This window comes from Misgurnus anguillicaudatus, chromosome 5, assembly GCF_027580225.2.
Source record: "Misgurnus anguillicaudatus chromosome 5, ASM2758022v2, whole genome shotgun sequence".
NCBI lineage: Eukaryota > Metazoa > Chordata > Actinopteri > Cypriniformes > Cobitidae > Misgurnus > Misgurnus anguillicaudatus.
Window position 1 is genome coordinate 13,785,210 of NC_073341.2, and position 16,348 is coordinate 13,801,557.

The 16,348-nt window shown below is 40.8% G+C and overlaps 1 protein-coding gene across 1 annotated transcript; it reads left to right on the plus strand.

The window, feature by feature from the left end:
* The first annotated feature begins 12,064 nt into the window (after positions 1-12,064).
* Positions 12,065-15,650, plus strand: LOC129413485 (uncharacterized). The gene has a single exon (XM_055167181.2). The coding sequence runs from the start codon at positions 12,135-12,137 to the stop codon at positions 14,970-14,972; it is 2,838 nt and encodes a 945-aa protein (XP_055023156.2). The 5' UTR covers positions 12,065-12,134; the 3' UTR covers positions 14,973-15,650.
* The last annotated feature ends 698 nt before the right edge of the window (positions 15,651-16,348 follow it).

Here is a 16,348-nt window from a genome sequence, read left to right on the forward strand (position 1 = left end):
CCATGGTTAGGGTAGTAAAACCATGGTTTTGCTGATAGTAATCAATACACCAAAAAACCATGGTTACTACACTTTTACCACAATAAAACCATGGTTAATTTTCGTAAGGGTATGATTACTATGGTTTTTAAAAGTATACTTGTGAAATTAATAGAAAATATTTCTATATACATTATATAGACCGTTTCAGCAGTAACAACATAAACAAGCAGCTGTCGCGGTCCGCATGAACTTCCGGTAAACTCCGCTAAGAATAAATAACAACAAAGTTCTTTAAACATAGTTTATTTATATAACAAGCAAAAAAAAAACACATAGATTACCTAGGAAACCAAAACATTTGTTATTTTCGACGAGGCATTTGTTTAAGAGATCAGTTTAGCAACTAGTCAGAGCATTAAAAAACGAAACTGGAAGTAAGGTTCGGATCCAGACGTGTATCACGTGCGTCCGATGAAACCGTCTATATTGTTACAACCTCTAGGGGATAGTTGCAACAAATAAATAGGAGTTATGGCTCCCCCAGCCGTCAGACCAAAATACAAGAAAAACACTAAAAATTATAGATATATGGGTTAATTTATTATATAAAAAGGTCAAGCAGTGTCGGTCACTGTTTAGTAACGAATACAACTTAAGGGTGAACAATATGCCCAAAATAACAAACAAAACGATACTAAAAAGGAAAACGGGAAACTAACTAACCTTGCAGATGGGACAAAGGAAAGACATCTTACCTTCCTACGCTACCCAAAATATAAAGATATAGTTAGGGAAAAATAAATACAGGGCAGGTCACCCCTACCATGACATAGTTTACAAATGATATTCCATTACAATTGTTATCAAAATATTCGGTCTGGCGGCTGACGGAGCTCTGAGCACCACGACCGGCCCGTAATCGTGGAAAGCTGCCATTTCACCGTAGCCCGTCTCTTTTGAAAAGAAACATATTAGCAATCACCAATCACAGTCGCGGGGTGGAGCTAAACTTGATGACGGGGCGGCAACTTGCCTGTCAGTCCCAATCTGCGAATGTAAGAAAGGGAGAGAGAGAGAAAAATAGCGCAACAAAAACAAGAAACAACACAACCAATATACATTCTCGTAACACCCCCACCACCAAAAATCAACATACTGTTGATCTCTTTAGATTTACACAGAGCGCGACAAAGCATCGGCCATCACATTGTCGGTACCCTTTTTATACCTAATCTCCAAATTAAATTCTTGAATTATCAAAGCCCATCGCATAATGCGTTGGTTGGAATTACGCATTCTTGTCAAGAACAACAAAGGATTATGATCGGTGTAGACGACGATGGGTATTGAACTGGAGCCGACATATACCTCAAAATTTTGCAAGGCCAACAATAGTGCCAATGCCTCCTTTTCGATTGTACTATAATTGAGTTGATGTTTCAAAAATTTCTTTGAGAAATGGCAAACTGGGTGATCGATCGCATGGGCATCCTCTTGCAGAAGTACAGCACCGGCCCCAGTCGCACTGGCATCTACATCCAATTTGAAGGGCACATAAAAGTCAGGGGCAGATAATACAGGTGTGCTACACAGAAGTGACTTAACAGACTCAAAAGCTGCGCTACACGCCTCACACCACACAAACTCCATGGAGTTAGAAAGTAAATTGGTCAAAGGCAACACAACATCTGAGAAATTCTTACAGAACCCACGGTAGTAACCTACCATGCCAAGGAAAGTCTCAATTCTCTTTTTGTTTGAGGCACAGGATATTCCACTATGGCCTGGATTTTGGCAAGGACAGGACGAACCTGCCCTTGACCCACCTGCTTTCCCAAGTACGTCACGGTAGCCTTCCCAAATTCGCACTTTGCGAGGTTCAATTAGGGATGGGACGGTTAGAAAATTTCATATCATGATTATAGCGACCAAAGTTATCACGGTTATCAATATTATCATGGTTTTCTTAAATTGAGATGGAAATGTTCAAAAAGAACTGATACACACACTGAAAACATTTTAACAAGTTTTATTTTTGAAAATCAGCAAACAACAAATACAATTAGCAGCTATATGCACTTTTACAGCATAAACATTAAATCAGGGGTATCCAGCCTTTTTTGTGTGGCAATCTACTTTTAAAATGATAAAGCTGACAAGACCCACATGCTAAAAAACATTTTTAACAAAACACTGTTACATTTTTTTATAACACTTTAAATGTGTGTTCGGAGGACTATCTCTACGTTGAATTTAGGGCTGCCATCATTACTCCATTCTTTTTGAGGAGTTAAAAAAAATCCTTGAGTACATGCTGAGTCCTTATAGCGGAATATCGGAGATGCGGTTTTGATCAAATAAACTGACAACACTATCAGAAGCATCTCTCTCTTGTTCGGTTGGTCGATCGATCGCGCGCACATACACCGTACGTGTGGATCAACTCCAGCATGTATGTGCATCCAAATTGCGGAAGTTAGACGACTCCGCTGCAGCGGGCAGGCATAAGATTTATAAAAACACACTTGAGAAGAAATGCGCAACAACTCAAAAAGACCATAATGCAAATTTGGCGCTTTGCTTTCCGAAGCTCGTGGAGGCGTGGAGCAGCATACAGTTATTAACTTATAGGCGATCTACCGGCATTGCATTTGCGATCGACTGGTTGTATTGGACACCCCTGCATTAAATGAACATTAACATGGAGCCCTGAGATGTATGAACCTGTTTTAATGAACAGTACCTTAAATAAGAACATCAAATGCACACATAAGCAACGCATTAAAACACAGTACACCTGTTACTGCATCCGCCACGCCTTCTCGCACAAAAACTAATGTTGCATGCGAGTGCCTGCATCAAGCTGATTCTGGCTGGACAGGATTTACCGCGAGTTTTCAAAATCACGGTAATCAAACACGGTTGTAATGATAATTAAATTTTAAACGGTAATACTAACCGTCAGGACATTTTATCATGGTTAATCGTGAAACCGGTAATCGTCCCGTCCCTAGGTTCAATGTGAGGTTGGCATTATTTAAACGATTGAATACAGTATACAGTGTTTTTAAATGGTCTGACCAAGTCAAAGAATATATCACGATATCATCAAGATACGCCTCGCAATTTGAAATGCCGGCTAAAACGGTGTTCATCAGACGCTGAAACATCGCAGGCGCGTTTCTTAGCCCGAATGCCATCACGGAATATTCCAGGAGGTTATCCGGAGTAACAAAGGCCGAAATTTCGGCAGCACGAGATGTTAAAGGCACCTGTCAATAACCCTTTAGCAGATCAAGTTTGCTAACATAAACAGCCGAACCAACCTTATCCACGCAGTCCTCCATGCGCGGGAGGGGGAACGAATCGGGCTTTGTCACCGCATTAACCTTTCTATAATCGGTGCAGAAGCGAACTGAGCCATCACCCTTAGGGACAAGGAGGCAAGGAGAACTCCAGCCACTGGAACTCGGAACAGCCAACCCATTATCAAGGAGATACTTCACTTAATTTTGCATTATAACTCGCTTAGTCGGGTTAACACGGTAAGCATGCTTGTTTAATAGGTGGGTGATCTCCAACGTCAATATCATGAGATACCACATTTGTACGTGAAGGAATGTCGGAAAACAATTCGAGATGAGAATATATTAATTGAAAAATATCTTCTCGGTAAAGGTCAGACAAATAAGATAAATGCACTCTCAGGTCTTGCAAAGTCTCTGAATTATGTAAACGGACACCAGAAGCAGAGACACTTCGCACGTTTAAATTGTCTTCGCAAGGACAATAAGAATGCGATGCAGCAACATGAGAAACCGAGGCAATAGAGATTTTTGTCTCGCTACCAGAGTCTCGAGAGAGATAACGTTTTAACATGTTGAGATGACACACACATTTCTTTCGCTGTCTTTCAGGCATGCGAATCACATAATCAGTATCACTGAGTTTGGCATCGATTTCATAGGGACCAGAAAATTTTGCCTGCAAAGCAGATCCCACAACAGGTAATAAAGCTAAAACCTTGTCACCCACTTGAAAAGAGCGAGGAGCAGCCTTTAAATCAAAACGAGCTTTCATCTTCGCCTGCGTAGACGAAAGTGCAGCACGAGCCAAATCGCAACATCGATGCAACCTTTCGCGGAAATTGCTCACATAATCTAGCACATTCGTAACAGTGGACTCCCCTGTCATCCACTTCTCTTTAAGCAACTTCAATGGGCCACGCACAGTATGGCCAAACACCAAATCAGCGGGGCTGAAACCTAAAGATTCCTGTGGGGTTTCACGCACAGCAAAAAGCAGTAAAGGTAGACCATCATCCCACTCTTTCTCTGAGCCAGCACAGTACGTGCGCACCATTGACTTAAGAGTCTGGTGAAACCGCTCTAAAGCACCTTGAGATTCAGGAGGCCAAAAGTAGAAAAGAACTTAATAAGAGCGTGCAAAACAACCTTTGCTTTCAGTGAATGTAATGGCACCGCCTCTGGAAAGCGAGTAGCTGCACACATCATAGTTAACATATATTGATGTCCAGATTTAGTTCGAGGCAAGGGTCCTACACAGTCTAAAATAATGTGCTCAAAGGCTCTCCCACAGCAGGGATAGGTCGAAGAGGTGCAGGGATTATTTTCTGATTTGGTTTTCCCGCGAGCTGGCAAATATGACAAGTTCGGCAATACTCCACTACGTCAGATTTTAATCCAGGCCAAAAAAGTGACGGAGTATGCGATGGTAAGTCTTCGTGATACCCAAATGCCCAGACAAACTATGATCGTGAGCCAGATTTAACACTTGTAAACGATATTTAGTCGGCACAACTATCTGAAACACTGAATAAAGTTCAGGTATAGAAGTGGTGGGAGACCACTTCCTCATAAGCAACCCATCATCCCAGAAAAACGTTAAAAAATTTTCGGACGACTTTTCTTTGCTCACCGCAGAAACTCTGCATGCAGCAAGTGAAGTGTCATCCCGCTGTTTACTAATAACCGTCTCTCTATCAGCGAAAGTTGACAAGTCCAGCTCAACACCACCAAGAGTGGACAGCGACTCAGGACGAGGGCACATAGGATCGCACAGATCTTTAGGGCAGACATTCACATCTTCCGTGTTAACTGGAGAGTAGAGAAAACTATCGGACAAATCAAGGACTTAATTGAATTTACGAGTCAACCCCTTTAACAGGTAGCTGAGGGCGAACAGCCACTTTAACACAGCCCTCAACTAACTCGGATTGAACATACACATTATGCAAAGGAACTTTAAGTATGCCCAGCTCAATACCTTGAATTAACACATCTGACCCAGAATATGAATCATTTGAAAACGGCAACACACTGTCGACAATAAACGATTGGGCAGCCCCAGTGTCACGAAGAACTCGAATAGGAACCCGTTTCCCTTCCTCACCCGGGAGAGAAACTAAGCCCTTTGAAACAAATATGTCATACACAGAATCAATTACCTGATCAGGTAAATTAGACACCGAGCTAGCAGTACGAGCAAAAGCAACACCTTTAGTATTTTTCCCTTTAGAAGGCGCATTCTTTTTTTCCAACACCGGACAGGCAGCAATAAGGTGACCAGTTTTACGGCAGTAATAACACTCACGTTTTTCATTTGATTCTGTAACAATTTTAGAACTTCTCATACTTCTCTCTGAGTTAGATGTAACATTTTCTCGACGAGCAGTCGAAACGAAAGTGCTTTTATGCGTCAAAATAAACTCGTCCGCACAAACCGCGGCCAAGCGAAGTCACTTTTTGTTTGCTTAGATAGACTACAATTTTGTCAGGTAACGAATTTTTAAAATCCTAAATGAGCAAAAGCTCCCGAAGCTTTGCGAAATCATTAACCTTACTGGAGTAGCACCATTTATCAAAAAGAGCCGCCTTTTCACGGGCAAACTCCACAAAAGTCACATGTGTACGAAATTTCTGACGATAAGCCTCGGGCACTAATTCATAAGCCCTTAAAATAGTAGCTTTTAATACATCGTAATCGAGGCTTTCTCCAACAGATAAAGATGCACAAACTTCTTGCGCCTTACCAACTAACTTGCATTGCAACAAGAGTGACCAAACATCCCTAGGTCAATGGAAGGCAGCGGCAATACGTTCGAAAGCATTAAAATACAAATCAACCTCAGCTTCTCTGAAGGTAGGAACCAAACGAATTTGTTTACTAATATCAAAATCTGCAGTTACAGGAGTAACAGTGCCCGTACCAGGCAATGGACTCACCCCAACCGGACGCATTCCTTGTGCCTGCAGCTCAAACTGCCTATACCGCAACAACTGAGTATCGTGCTCCTGCCGCTTGGCTTCCAGGTCAAGCTCTTTAAGCCGTATCGCCAGCCTCAGGTCTTCTGTACTCAGACCTATAAACGGATGGGGATTCAAACCTCCGTCTACGGGCGGCACCCTGTCGTAAGCCTCCGCTGCTGCCAGTGTGTCCTCCCCAAACGAGGCCGTATCCCCACCCAGCGGTTCAATTGAATCCTTGGCTTTTAACACCCCAGCACTCAAAAGATTATCCTGCAACAGATCTCTAAGAACTTGTTTAGTGGATGGTTTAGGAATAGCGATGTCATAATATTCAGCAATCATAACTAAATCAGATTTGTGGCATTTCTGCAGCGTCTGCAACGTAGGTGATTGTTTAAAAACCTCCATATTAAACTCCATAGTCAAATCGTACACACTCTCCCCTCATATAAAATAAAAACTGCCAATTTTGAGAACACACACAAAAATGGGCTACTCACCAGTAAGGTAAACTAACAAAAATGAAAGTGCTAAAAAAAACCGTTGGACGAGCCCCCATTCTGTTACAACCTCTAGGGGAAAGTTGCAACAAATAAATAGAAGTTATGGCTCCCCCAGCCGTCAGACGAAAATACAAGAAAAACACCAAAAATTATAGATATATGGGTTAATTTATTATATAAAAAGGTCAAGCAGTGTCAGTCACTGTTTAGTAACGAATACAACTTAAGGGTGAACAATATGCCCAAAATAACAAACAAAACGATACTAAAAAGGAAAACGGGAAACTAACTAACCTTGCAGATGGGACAAAGGAAATTACAAGACATCTTACCTTCCTACGCTACCCAAAATATAAAGATATAGTTAGGGAAAAATAAATACAGGGCAGGTCACCCCTACCAAGACATAGTTTACAAATTATATTCCATTACAATTGTTATCAAAATATTCGGTCTGGTGGCTGACGGAGCTCTGAGCACCACGACCGGCCCGTAATCGTGGAAAGCTGCCATTTCACCGTAGCCCGTCTCTTTTGAAAAGAAACATATTAGCAATCACCAATCACAGTCGCGGGGTGGAGCTAAACTTGATGACGGGGCGGCAACTCGCCTGTCAGTCCCAATCTGCGAATGTAAGAAAGGGAGAGAGAGAGAAAAAGAGCGCAACAAAAACAAGAAACAACACAACCAATATACATTCTCATAACAATATATAATTTTTTGTTAAAAATTCCCCAAGTAAACCTTATCATGGTTTTACTACAGAGAAAGTTACATTCCTGTTGAACATCCCCACAAGGCTCATTATGTGGCTCATTATGCAACTCTTTTGTCCTCAGCTGTCAATCACTGATTATTCAGGAGCTATTCCACCTCCACGCATACAGCCTTTCCCAGGAAAAAGTGTCTTAGAAATTGTAAATCAATATATTGCTTTATGTGAATGAGTAGGCCGAATGATTTTCACATCATTTTGAAGAAAAAACTAGACTACTAGATCCTGTTTTGGAAAGTCTTGGGAAAACATGTTTAGAATGAGTTTTGTGGACTTGTATCAGTGACTTAAAAATTTAGCTTTTTCAAAAACCACGCATAAACATTTTTCTCTCAAAAATACAAACATGTACATACATGTTGATCATATAATATTGTACACCAGTTTGTGCTGAACGCAGTGTTATGAGAATTTTGCCATTTATGTTTTTAAGGAACTGAAAAAAGCACAAATGTCAGTGAATGTCAAAACTTCCCTGGGGCCCTAAAAAACCCTTAGACCCCAGAGGGCTAATTTCACGAGTTCACACTTACATATAATTTATAGAGTAATTTATAAGTACAGAGCTTGGCGGGCTGGCCTTCGAGGTGAGGCCTGGTTACTTGACCAGGAGACCCCTGAGAGCGCTCTGGGGAGCATCATACTGGGAGATCGCCTGAAAGAGAAAATAGGAAAGGTGAAACGTGGGAGAGACAATGACAATGAACATACTTCCTGGCTGTGTGGAAACTTTCCACCCTTTCACGACTGCGTGGAGACTCTCCACTCCTTCACGACTGCGTGGAGACTCTTCACGACTGCGTGTAGACTCGCCACTCCTTCACGACTGCGTGGAGACTCGCCACTCCTTCACGACTGCGTGTAGACTCGCCACTCCTTCACCATCACGCTGGCCACTTTTTCACGCTGCGTGGAGACTCTTCACTCTTTCACGTTGCGTGGAGACTCTCCACTCTTTCATGCTGCCCACTTTTCACGCTGCGTGGAGACTCTCCACTCTTTCATGCTGCGTGGAGACTCTCCACTCCCTCACGACTGCATGGAGACTCTTCACTCTTTCACGCTGCGTGGAGACTCTCCACTCTTTCATGCTGCGTGGAGACTCTCCACTCTTTCACGCTGCCCAAAGAAAAATTAGTGTTTGCCCAGGAGATTTCTCGCTGTCATCTGGGAGACCAATGCTCATTAACCCTGCTGAGTGGCCCAGAGGGTTTTAGTCGATGAGGGTTTGGTGGGCTTTTTTGATGTGGAAACTGTTAGGACTCTGCCATAAAGGTCTTGTTTTATATTTATGTTTTATCGTGGTGGCAGGGTTCTGACAGTCTCTTGTTTCATGTGGAGGCTCATGGCCTTGCATATTGGGTCATGTGCCTCTGGTGTCTCGTTCCAAGTCCCCGCCCTTCTTGTTCTCTTGTTAATTATTCATTATTGGTTATCCCTCTCACCTGTGTTGCCCTCGTTTAGTTCCCCTATTTAATCTCCTCTTGTCTCGTGTCTTGTGCTGGTTTATTGTGATCATTCATGTATGTCATGCAGTCTTCTTTGTTAATTCAGTTTAGTGTTTCATCTTAGTCTTGTTAATAATGTTGTGTCAGTGTATTGTACAGATCATGTTTTATGTAGTTTTGCCCCCTCGTGGGCTTTTGTTTTCATGTTTCAGTGTAAATGAATGTGCTATGTTCACTCCCCGACATCGCCTGCGCTTGGGTTCTCTTGTCTCCTGTCTCAACCCTGACAGAAACGGTTGGTCCTAATGTAGCTTTGGAAAGCGTCTCAGGACCATCTCCCGAGAACTTGGATCTGCTGTTGGGAAAGGCCTTTTTGGGCTGTTGTAGTTGCGGCCCCTATGCGGAATGAGTGGCTTAAAAAGCGCTCTGCTGGGACACCTGACTGCTGGAGGACAGATTTGAGGTCTGGAACCAAAAACGCGGCACGGGTTTGTTTGATTCGTCTATGAACAGGGGTTCCGCGGGAGATTTGGCTTGGGAGCTTCTCCATTGAAGATATGCTCGAACTGACTGGTATGGATGGATTGGCGACGGAAGGTTAAAAATATAGATAAAATGGCCTTTTTTGGTTTGGTCAGTTTTACTTTGCTCAATCAAAACGGAGATTGTTTCTCCATCTAGTACTAATAAATCTGAGATGGTAGGGTTGTTTTTTTTTGGGGTTGAATTTAGAAGTGATAGCAAGTTCTGAGCATCTAAGAAAGCCGAAAAAGGCTAGGATGAACATGCCGTCGAGTGTTCGCGCGGTATTGAGATGTTGGTAGTCTGTGCAGAGGGTACAAATGTATTTGTTGAGGATGTCTAGTGTTATCAGTTGTCTGGTGTTGGGTCGGGTGGGCTAGGATCTTTGAATACCTTTAAGCAGGAGGGAGGTTTGAGAATTATCTCCTGCGAGGGAGCGCCGTATATTAGTTTATGGAAAAACTGAATGCCACTCAGATAACCTTTAATGGATCCTACTTGGAGGCCTTTAATGGTATTAAGGAAATTAGGAAATAAATGAGGCGATAGAAAGGAGAGAGAAATCGGGGAACAGCATGTTATAGGAAACGTGGAATGCTCTAAAGTTTCTCCAAGTGGTCATGTAAGATTGGAGGGTCCTGGGAGACACTGCTTGGAGGATGGCGTCGAGCGATGCGTCGAGGAGGGGTTTTATAAGGTGGGTTATGGAAATATCAGTTGCGAATAGTGAGGTACTGGAGTTGGGGATTTGTCCGCCTCTGGAGCCAGTGTCCTGAATTTCTGTGAGAATCTATGCTCGGATGGTTTGGGACACTGGTGGTGGTTCCATGACAAGGGCATTGGATGGCACGGGCATCTGTGTTGCTGTGAAGAGAGAGTGCTGTTTAGTTTGAGATGAAGAGCTGGTAAGGGGAATAATCCGGGGGTGCAAATGTCGGCGGAGGCATCGTGCTTGGGTGACCTGTAGAGGTTTGAAAATGAAAGTTGGTTGGAAGGTGTGAAGGACAAAAGGATCAAGTGTGGGCTTGAGCTGCAAACGTAGGCTGGAGGCCACTGAAAAAGAAAAGGGTTATGAGGGTTATAAAACTGAGCTGCTGATGGGGGGGTTGCTAGGCCCGGCCATTTGCGGTGCTGCAAAGGCAATGGCGGAGGGCTGGGTCTTGTTGAGAGGTGGAAAAGGACCTGGGACGTGGCCTAGACTCACTGGAGCCCTGTTGCTGTGACTCGATTGGCGAAGCGAGCAGTGTTCTGAACGGGCAGACGACGGAGGTGGCTGGACAGGTGAATTTTGGGCCCTGCAGGCTTTGCTCTGTCTGTGGGTCTTCTTGGAAGTAGCCTGTAAGGAGACATACAGATCATACAACTCAGCTTTATTAATTTTTCTTGAAGCCTGTATATACACGAGTTACCACAAGGTCCACTTCCCGATGGGTGGGATAGTCGGGGTGGCCGAGGGCTTGTCAGGGGCGGCAAAGGCTGGCCTCGGCGTCTTGGAGAACACTGGGATGATCGGCCAATGTGGGGCCACGAGAAGAAGCCTTGGGTTCAGGTTTGACGTCCAGCATAGCAGGAACGGTAGTGGGACTGGCAACATCAGAAAATGCATCCCTGGGGATGTTTACGTCTTCCTCTGATGAAGAGCTAGATTGAGACATGGTAGTTGATCCAAGGAGTCTACTTATGCTGCAAACTGTCAATAGATCGAGGTAAGACTGCTGACTCTATGTACCATCTCATGGTTGATTGCTGAGTGTTTCCACCTGTGTATAATTGCTGAGTGCTTTCACCTGTGTTTAATTATCTGAACGTGCTCCTCCCAAACTTTGTTAATAAAACATCATAACAAAAATGAATCTGTTTGGCACAGGTATATTTTTGTCTACAAAAGTAATTTCAAGCATTTAACCGTACACTTTCAGATAAAATTATTTTTAGGATCATAGTTAACATTTTATTCAAGTCACCCTAAACTTTTGAACAGTAGAGTAGGTTTGAATCTCATTGGTAGCGGTATTGCATCTCATTGTTGGCTATTTGCTGCATAACCATTAACTTTCTCACCTTCCCTCCTTCTCTTTGTCTGCTCATCTTCTGCTGGCTTTCAAACGATAATTTAGTTTGCTGCATTTTCGGTCATTTGAAGGAAAATCACAGGCAAAAATTTACATGGCAGTCAACTTTATTTTGAACAATGGATTTGTGGGTATTGAAGTTTATGTGAGATGTGCCAGCGGGACACTGCATTGTGTTCTTTAATTGGTTTAGGAAACACTCCGCTATAGCCGAATAGTTTGGTTTTGAGATGGCAGCGGTATCTGCAAGTACGTGTCACGTGACGGTCCGTAGATGCAAGGATAATTGTCTCGTCAACTATTTTCACATAAAAAAAAACGAACGAGGACATGACATCGGTTTCCTCAATGGTAGCTATGGCCATGAAGACAAATAAGGCAACTGAGAAAAAAATCTCACATCTATGCTGTCTTGTCACAAATAAAGGAAGTTTCTTAAATAAAGTAAATATAAATATACTTACATCCACATTCAGAGACAAAGAAGTGACACTGAGACGAGACAAGAGAATCACAACAGAAGATTAAACTTGAGCTGGATAAAAATCACCCAGGAATTGAATATGATTTATCCGTTCACTTTCTTCCTATTGTTTCTAAGGACTTCATGTGTATTTTCTTGGCGTGTAGGGAAATGTATCTTTCATGATGATTTGGAAGAATTTCCTGTTGACAGATCATGTAATGGAAAACCAAACACTGCATCCTGCACTGAGGTCACTGATATTAAAGAGGATCTCCGAAAACTTCCAGCAAATTTACAGAACCTCTGCATTGATATGGATGGTGATATAAAGTATATTGGTGTCTTGGCTCCAGATTCATTTTCACGATTCTCTTCTCTGGAATACCTTGACATTTTCGGATGTTTTTCCAAGATCTCGCCAGAAGCTTTTACTGGATTGTTACATTTAAAGTTATTGCATTTGTCTTCTAAATTTGGAGAAGGCTGTTGTGAAGCAGCTGTTGATTTCAGTGGTCTTCCTTCACTTAAAACATTGTTTCTTTCAAGGTATAGTTTGTCATTAATGGCACCAAATGTTTTTGATACAATACCTCAGTTAGAGATTTTAGGCATAGTCAATGTGTGTTTAAAAGATCTGTCTGAGATTCTATGTCGACTGGGAAATTTAAAATCACTAAAAACCTTTTATCTCGATGAAAATTTAAATAGTCTTCAGTTCCCAAACTGCTCCATTTACAACATCTCTAACAGTTACATATCTACTGTACACAATATTAAAGACGTCTATTTGATTTTGGGATCATTAAAGCAGATAGATGAAGGGGCTTTGAGCGTTTTTGGAAATTTATCTTATCTGGCTTCTGGTTTCAGATCAGATTTTCTCAAAGATCTTTCTATGACTGGAGTAAATAAAATCTATAGCTTGCATTTTTCTGTGCATGTACTTAACATTGATGAGTTGTGTTACGCAGCAAAGTTATATTCTATTAAATCTATAGATGTTTATTACCAGACTATTAAATTTCCAGCTATGTCTACAAATATCTCTGAAGACTGTAAGGAGATTGTAGACATTTTTCTCCACCTAGATAAATATCTTTATCAACTTTTATCTTTAGATATAAAATTGATCTTTCAGTTTTTCAGCAATCTCTTAACAATCCGTGTAAGTCAACAAGTGCTCAGTTCAAATGATTTTAAATCTCTTTGTTTGTCCAATCCACAGTTAGTCGAACAGCTGTCTTTTTTACGTATACACGCAACTTACATAAATAAGATAATTTCTCACCAGTTCATGTGTTTCACAAATCTTGAGCGTTTGGAATTAATTTCAAGTAATATTTCCAGCATAGAAGATTTTGCTTTCAGTGGATTAGACAAACTTAAAGATTTAAACCTCTTTAGGAACAAGTTATCTTACATTTATCAGGACACATTTAGTGGTCTATATGAACTGATGGTCCTAAATATTACAGAAAACCCTATCATTCAAATTAACTCAAATTCGTTTGGACATCTTATTAACCTTCACACACTTCTTCTGGGAGATTTGAAGTTTCCACCTAACATGGCACAGGTCAAGCTGCATTTATCTGATATATTTGGAAGCGTCCCGTATAATCTGAGTCATGTGTTTATTAGTTCAGGCTTGAGACCAATGCAGTTGATCATTGGTAATATTACACTGAATCAGAGTCTTGACCTTCAAATCAAAGGTCAATATGTGACAGTTGAGGATTGTGACAGTCCACTCTTGACATCTGTAGTCACACTTCAAATAATTGCAGAATATGTCGTCTGTGGAAAGGAGTTTATTGGGAAATACGTTAAATCAGTTGTTAGTATGGAATTTGCATCAACGTTTTCAGACAATATTGGTAACTTAGCAGTAATAAATCAGCTTGTTCGTTTAAAAAACCTAAAGCTGGTAAACATTGATTTGTCTAAGCAGCCAAATGTGCCAATAATGTTTCACAACTTGACAAAATTACGAACCCTGATCTTGGTAAACTGCAGAATTTTCTTTTTGGATGGAAGTTTGACAAAGGACCTAAAGGTGCTAACATCTATGTTTTTTAAACCCCGTAATGATGTAAAAATCCTTCAAACCTTTGTTGAACAGCTTACTAGTTTAAAATATCTCAGACTCGAGGAGTTGCGATTATACTGCAGTTGTGATAATTCTTGGCTAATCTCATGGGTGAACAACAGGCAGGTTCAGGTTTTTGTGGATATCCCCACCATGGAGGGACTTCAGTGTTTAACTAATAATGGAGTTGACAATCTAAACTTTGTTCATTACATACAGGAGAACTGTTCATTTGATATTGAATTTGTGCTCTTCGCCTCAACTTCTGCTTTTTTATATTTGTTTATGTTTGTAGCGTTGTCATATCAGTTTGTAGGGAAATACATAATGCCTCTCTATTACATTGCCAGCGGATGGTTCAGAGAGGCGTTGCGTATGGATGCCAAACGCCAGTACCGCTACGATGTTTTTATTTCCTACAGCAGTAAGGATGAGTGCTGGGTCATGGAAAAACTTCTTCCAAACTTGGAGCAGCGTGGCCCTCCGTTCTTGCGTCTTTGTTTACATGGTCGGGACTTTCAGTTGGGGCAAGACATTGTGGAAAACATCACAGACAGCATATATGCAAGCCGCCGAACTCTTTGTCTTGTCAGCCGTAACTTCCTCCGTAGCAACTGGTGTACTTTGGAGATGCAGCTGGGCACCTACCGGCTCCAGGTAGAACAGAGGGACATTCTTATCCTGGTCTTCTTAGAAAAAATCCCCTCTCGCTTGCTATCCTACCATCACAGGTTGGCCCGGCAGGTAAAAACTAGGACCTATCTGGACTGGCCAATGGACACTGAGAAGCAGGAGGAATTCTGGGACAGGTTATGGTGTAAATTGAGCTCCGATGAAAGTAGCTAGACTTTACTGTACACAATACGCATTGATGAACACATTTAGCTGTCATGCACTCGCATGGGCATTTTTGTCCTTTTCATTTTTTTTGTAATTTTGGGTGTGTTAATGCAAACTGCATACATTTTGTTGAATGCGTGTATATTTATCTATATTTTTGCTTTCATAAATGTTTTTATTTTAAATGCGAAACACACTTAGGTGCTAAAGGACAAAAATGTCCCCATTGAATCCCATTATTTTAATTTGCAAATTTTAATCTGTGTGCCATTCAAACATAAATCATGCATTCTGTATAAAAATGCTTTATTTAATGTGTAAAATGTGTTCTTGTTTGCATTGTTCTTCATTTGTTATTGGTTTTGAACAGAGTTAAAATTTTATTTTAATATATAAATTCAGAAGCCACTATGTAAATATGAATAATTAGTAATAATATTTTATGACCGTTTTTTACATGGGCATTATCTAATAAAATAATAATGTATCAGAATTAATGTTGTTGGTAATCATTAACATATCCAAGACAAATTAGCATAGGGAACATATATTAAAAATACAGTAGTAGGGTCATTTATACAAACTTGCATTTAAAGGATTAATAATCTGAAAACGAATAAATGTTTGCTAGTTCACTATTATCAGAACTGATTCTGGATAAACAATAAAATCTATGAAAGTGGGTAAAATATGAATCTTATATTTTTATGACTGTTTTAGAGCATGGACATTTTTGTGAGTTTTGAACATAAGTGTGAGTTTTTTTAAATGAATGCCCAAAAATTAACTACATAGACACGCCATGTTATATGTTTATATACACTCTTAGAACGAATGTGTTAATAACAACATGTTGTCCCAGAATCCACCCATCTCTGTGTTATTATTGAAACAACACATTTTGTGTTACTTTTAACACAACTTGTGTTATATTTTGAAACAAAAATGACACATAATGTGTTAAAAGCTTAACGCACAAAGATGTGTAAATCCTTTCTAAGAGTGTAGTATTGTATGTGGTTTATATGGAATTGTTTAGAGTTTTGTAGCGCAACTGCACTGGACAATTTGTAACTGTGCTCCTAAACAATGTAAGTGTAGCGTGTGTTCCACTGAAGTCTAGGGGTGTAACGATTAATCGTGCAAATGCGCGTTCTCTCAATGAATTAATTTTAATGAATTACGGTGAAATCCCGGCACATCCAAAAGCCAGGGGGCGCTCTCATGCAGAAACGCCCTTTGTGCCACAGAAGAAGTAGCATTACAAACGCTATTCCAAGAAATGTCTACAGGAATATTTATATCGCAGTTCTTCAAATTGTTTCAGTTATTTTCATGATAATAAAGAATATTTGAATGATTTTTATTTAATGATTGTTGCT

Bases quoted from the DNA above. Each gene is read 5' to 3' on its own strand.
- LOC129413485 (XM_055167181.2), top strand. From the start codon at position 12,135: ATGATTTATCCGTTCACTTTCTTCCTATTGTTTCTAAGGACTTCATGT.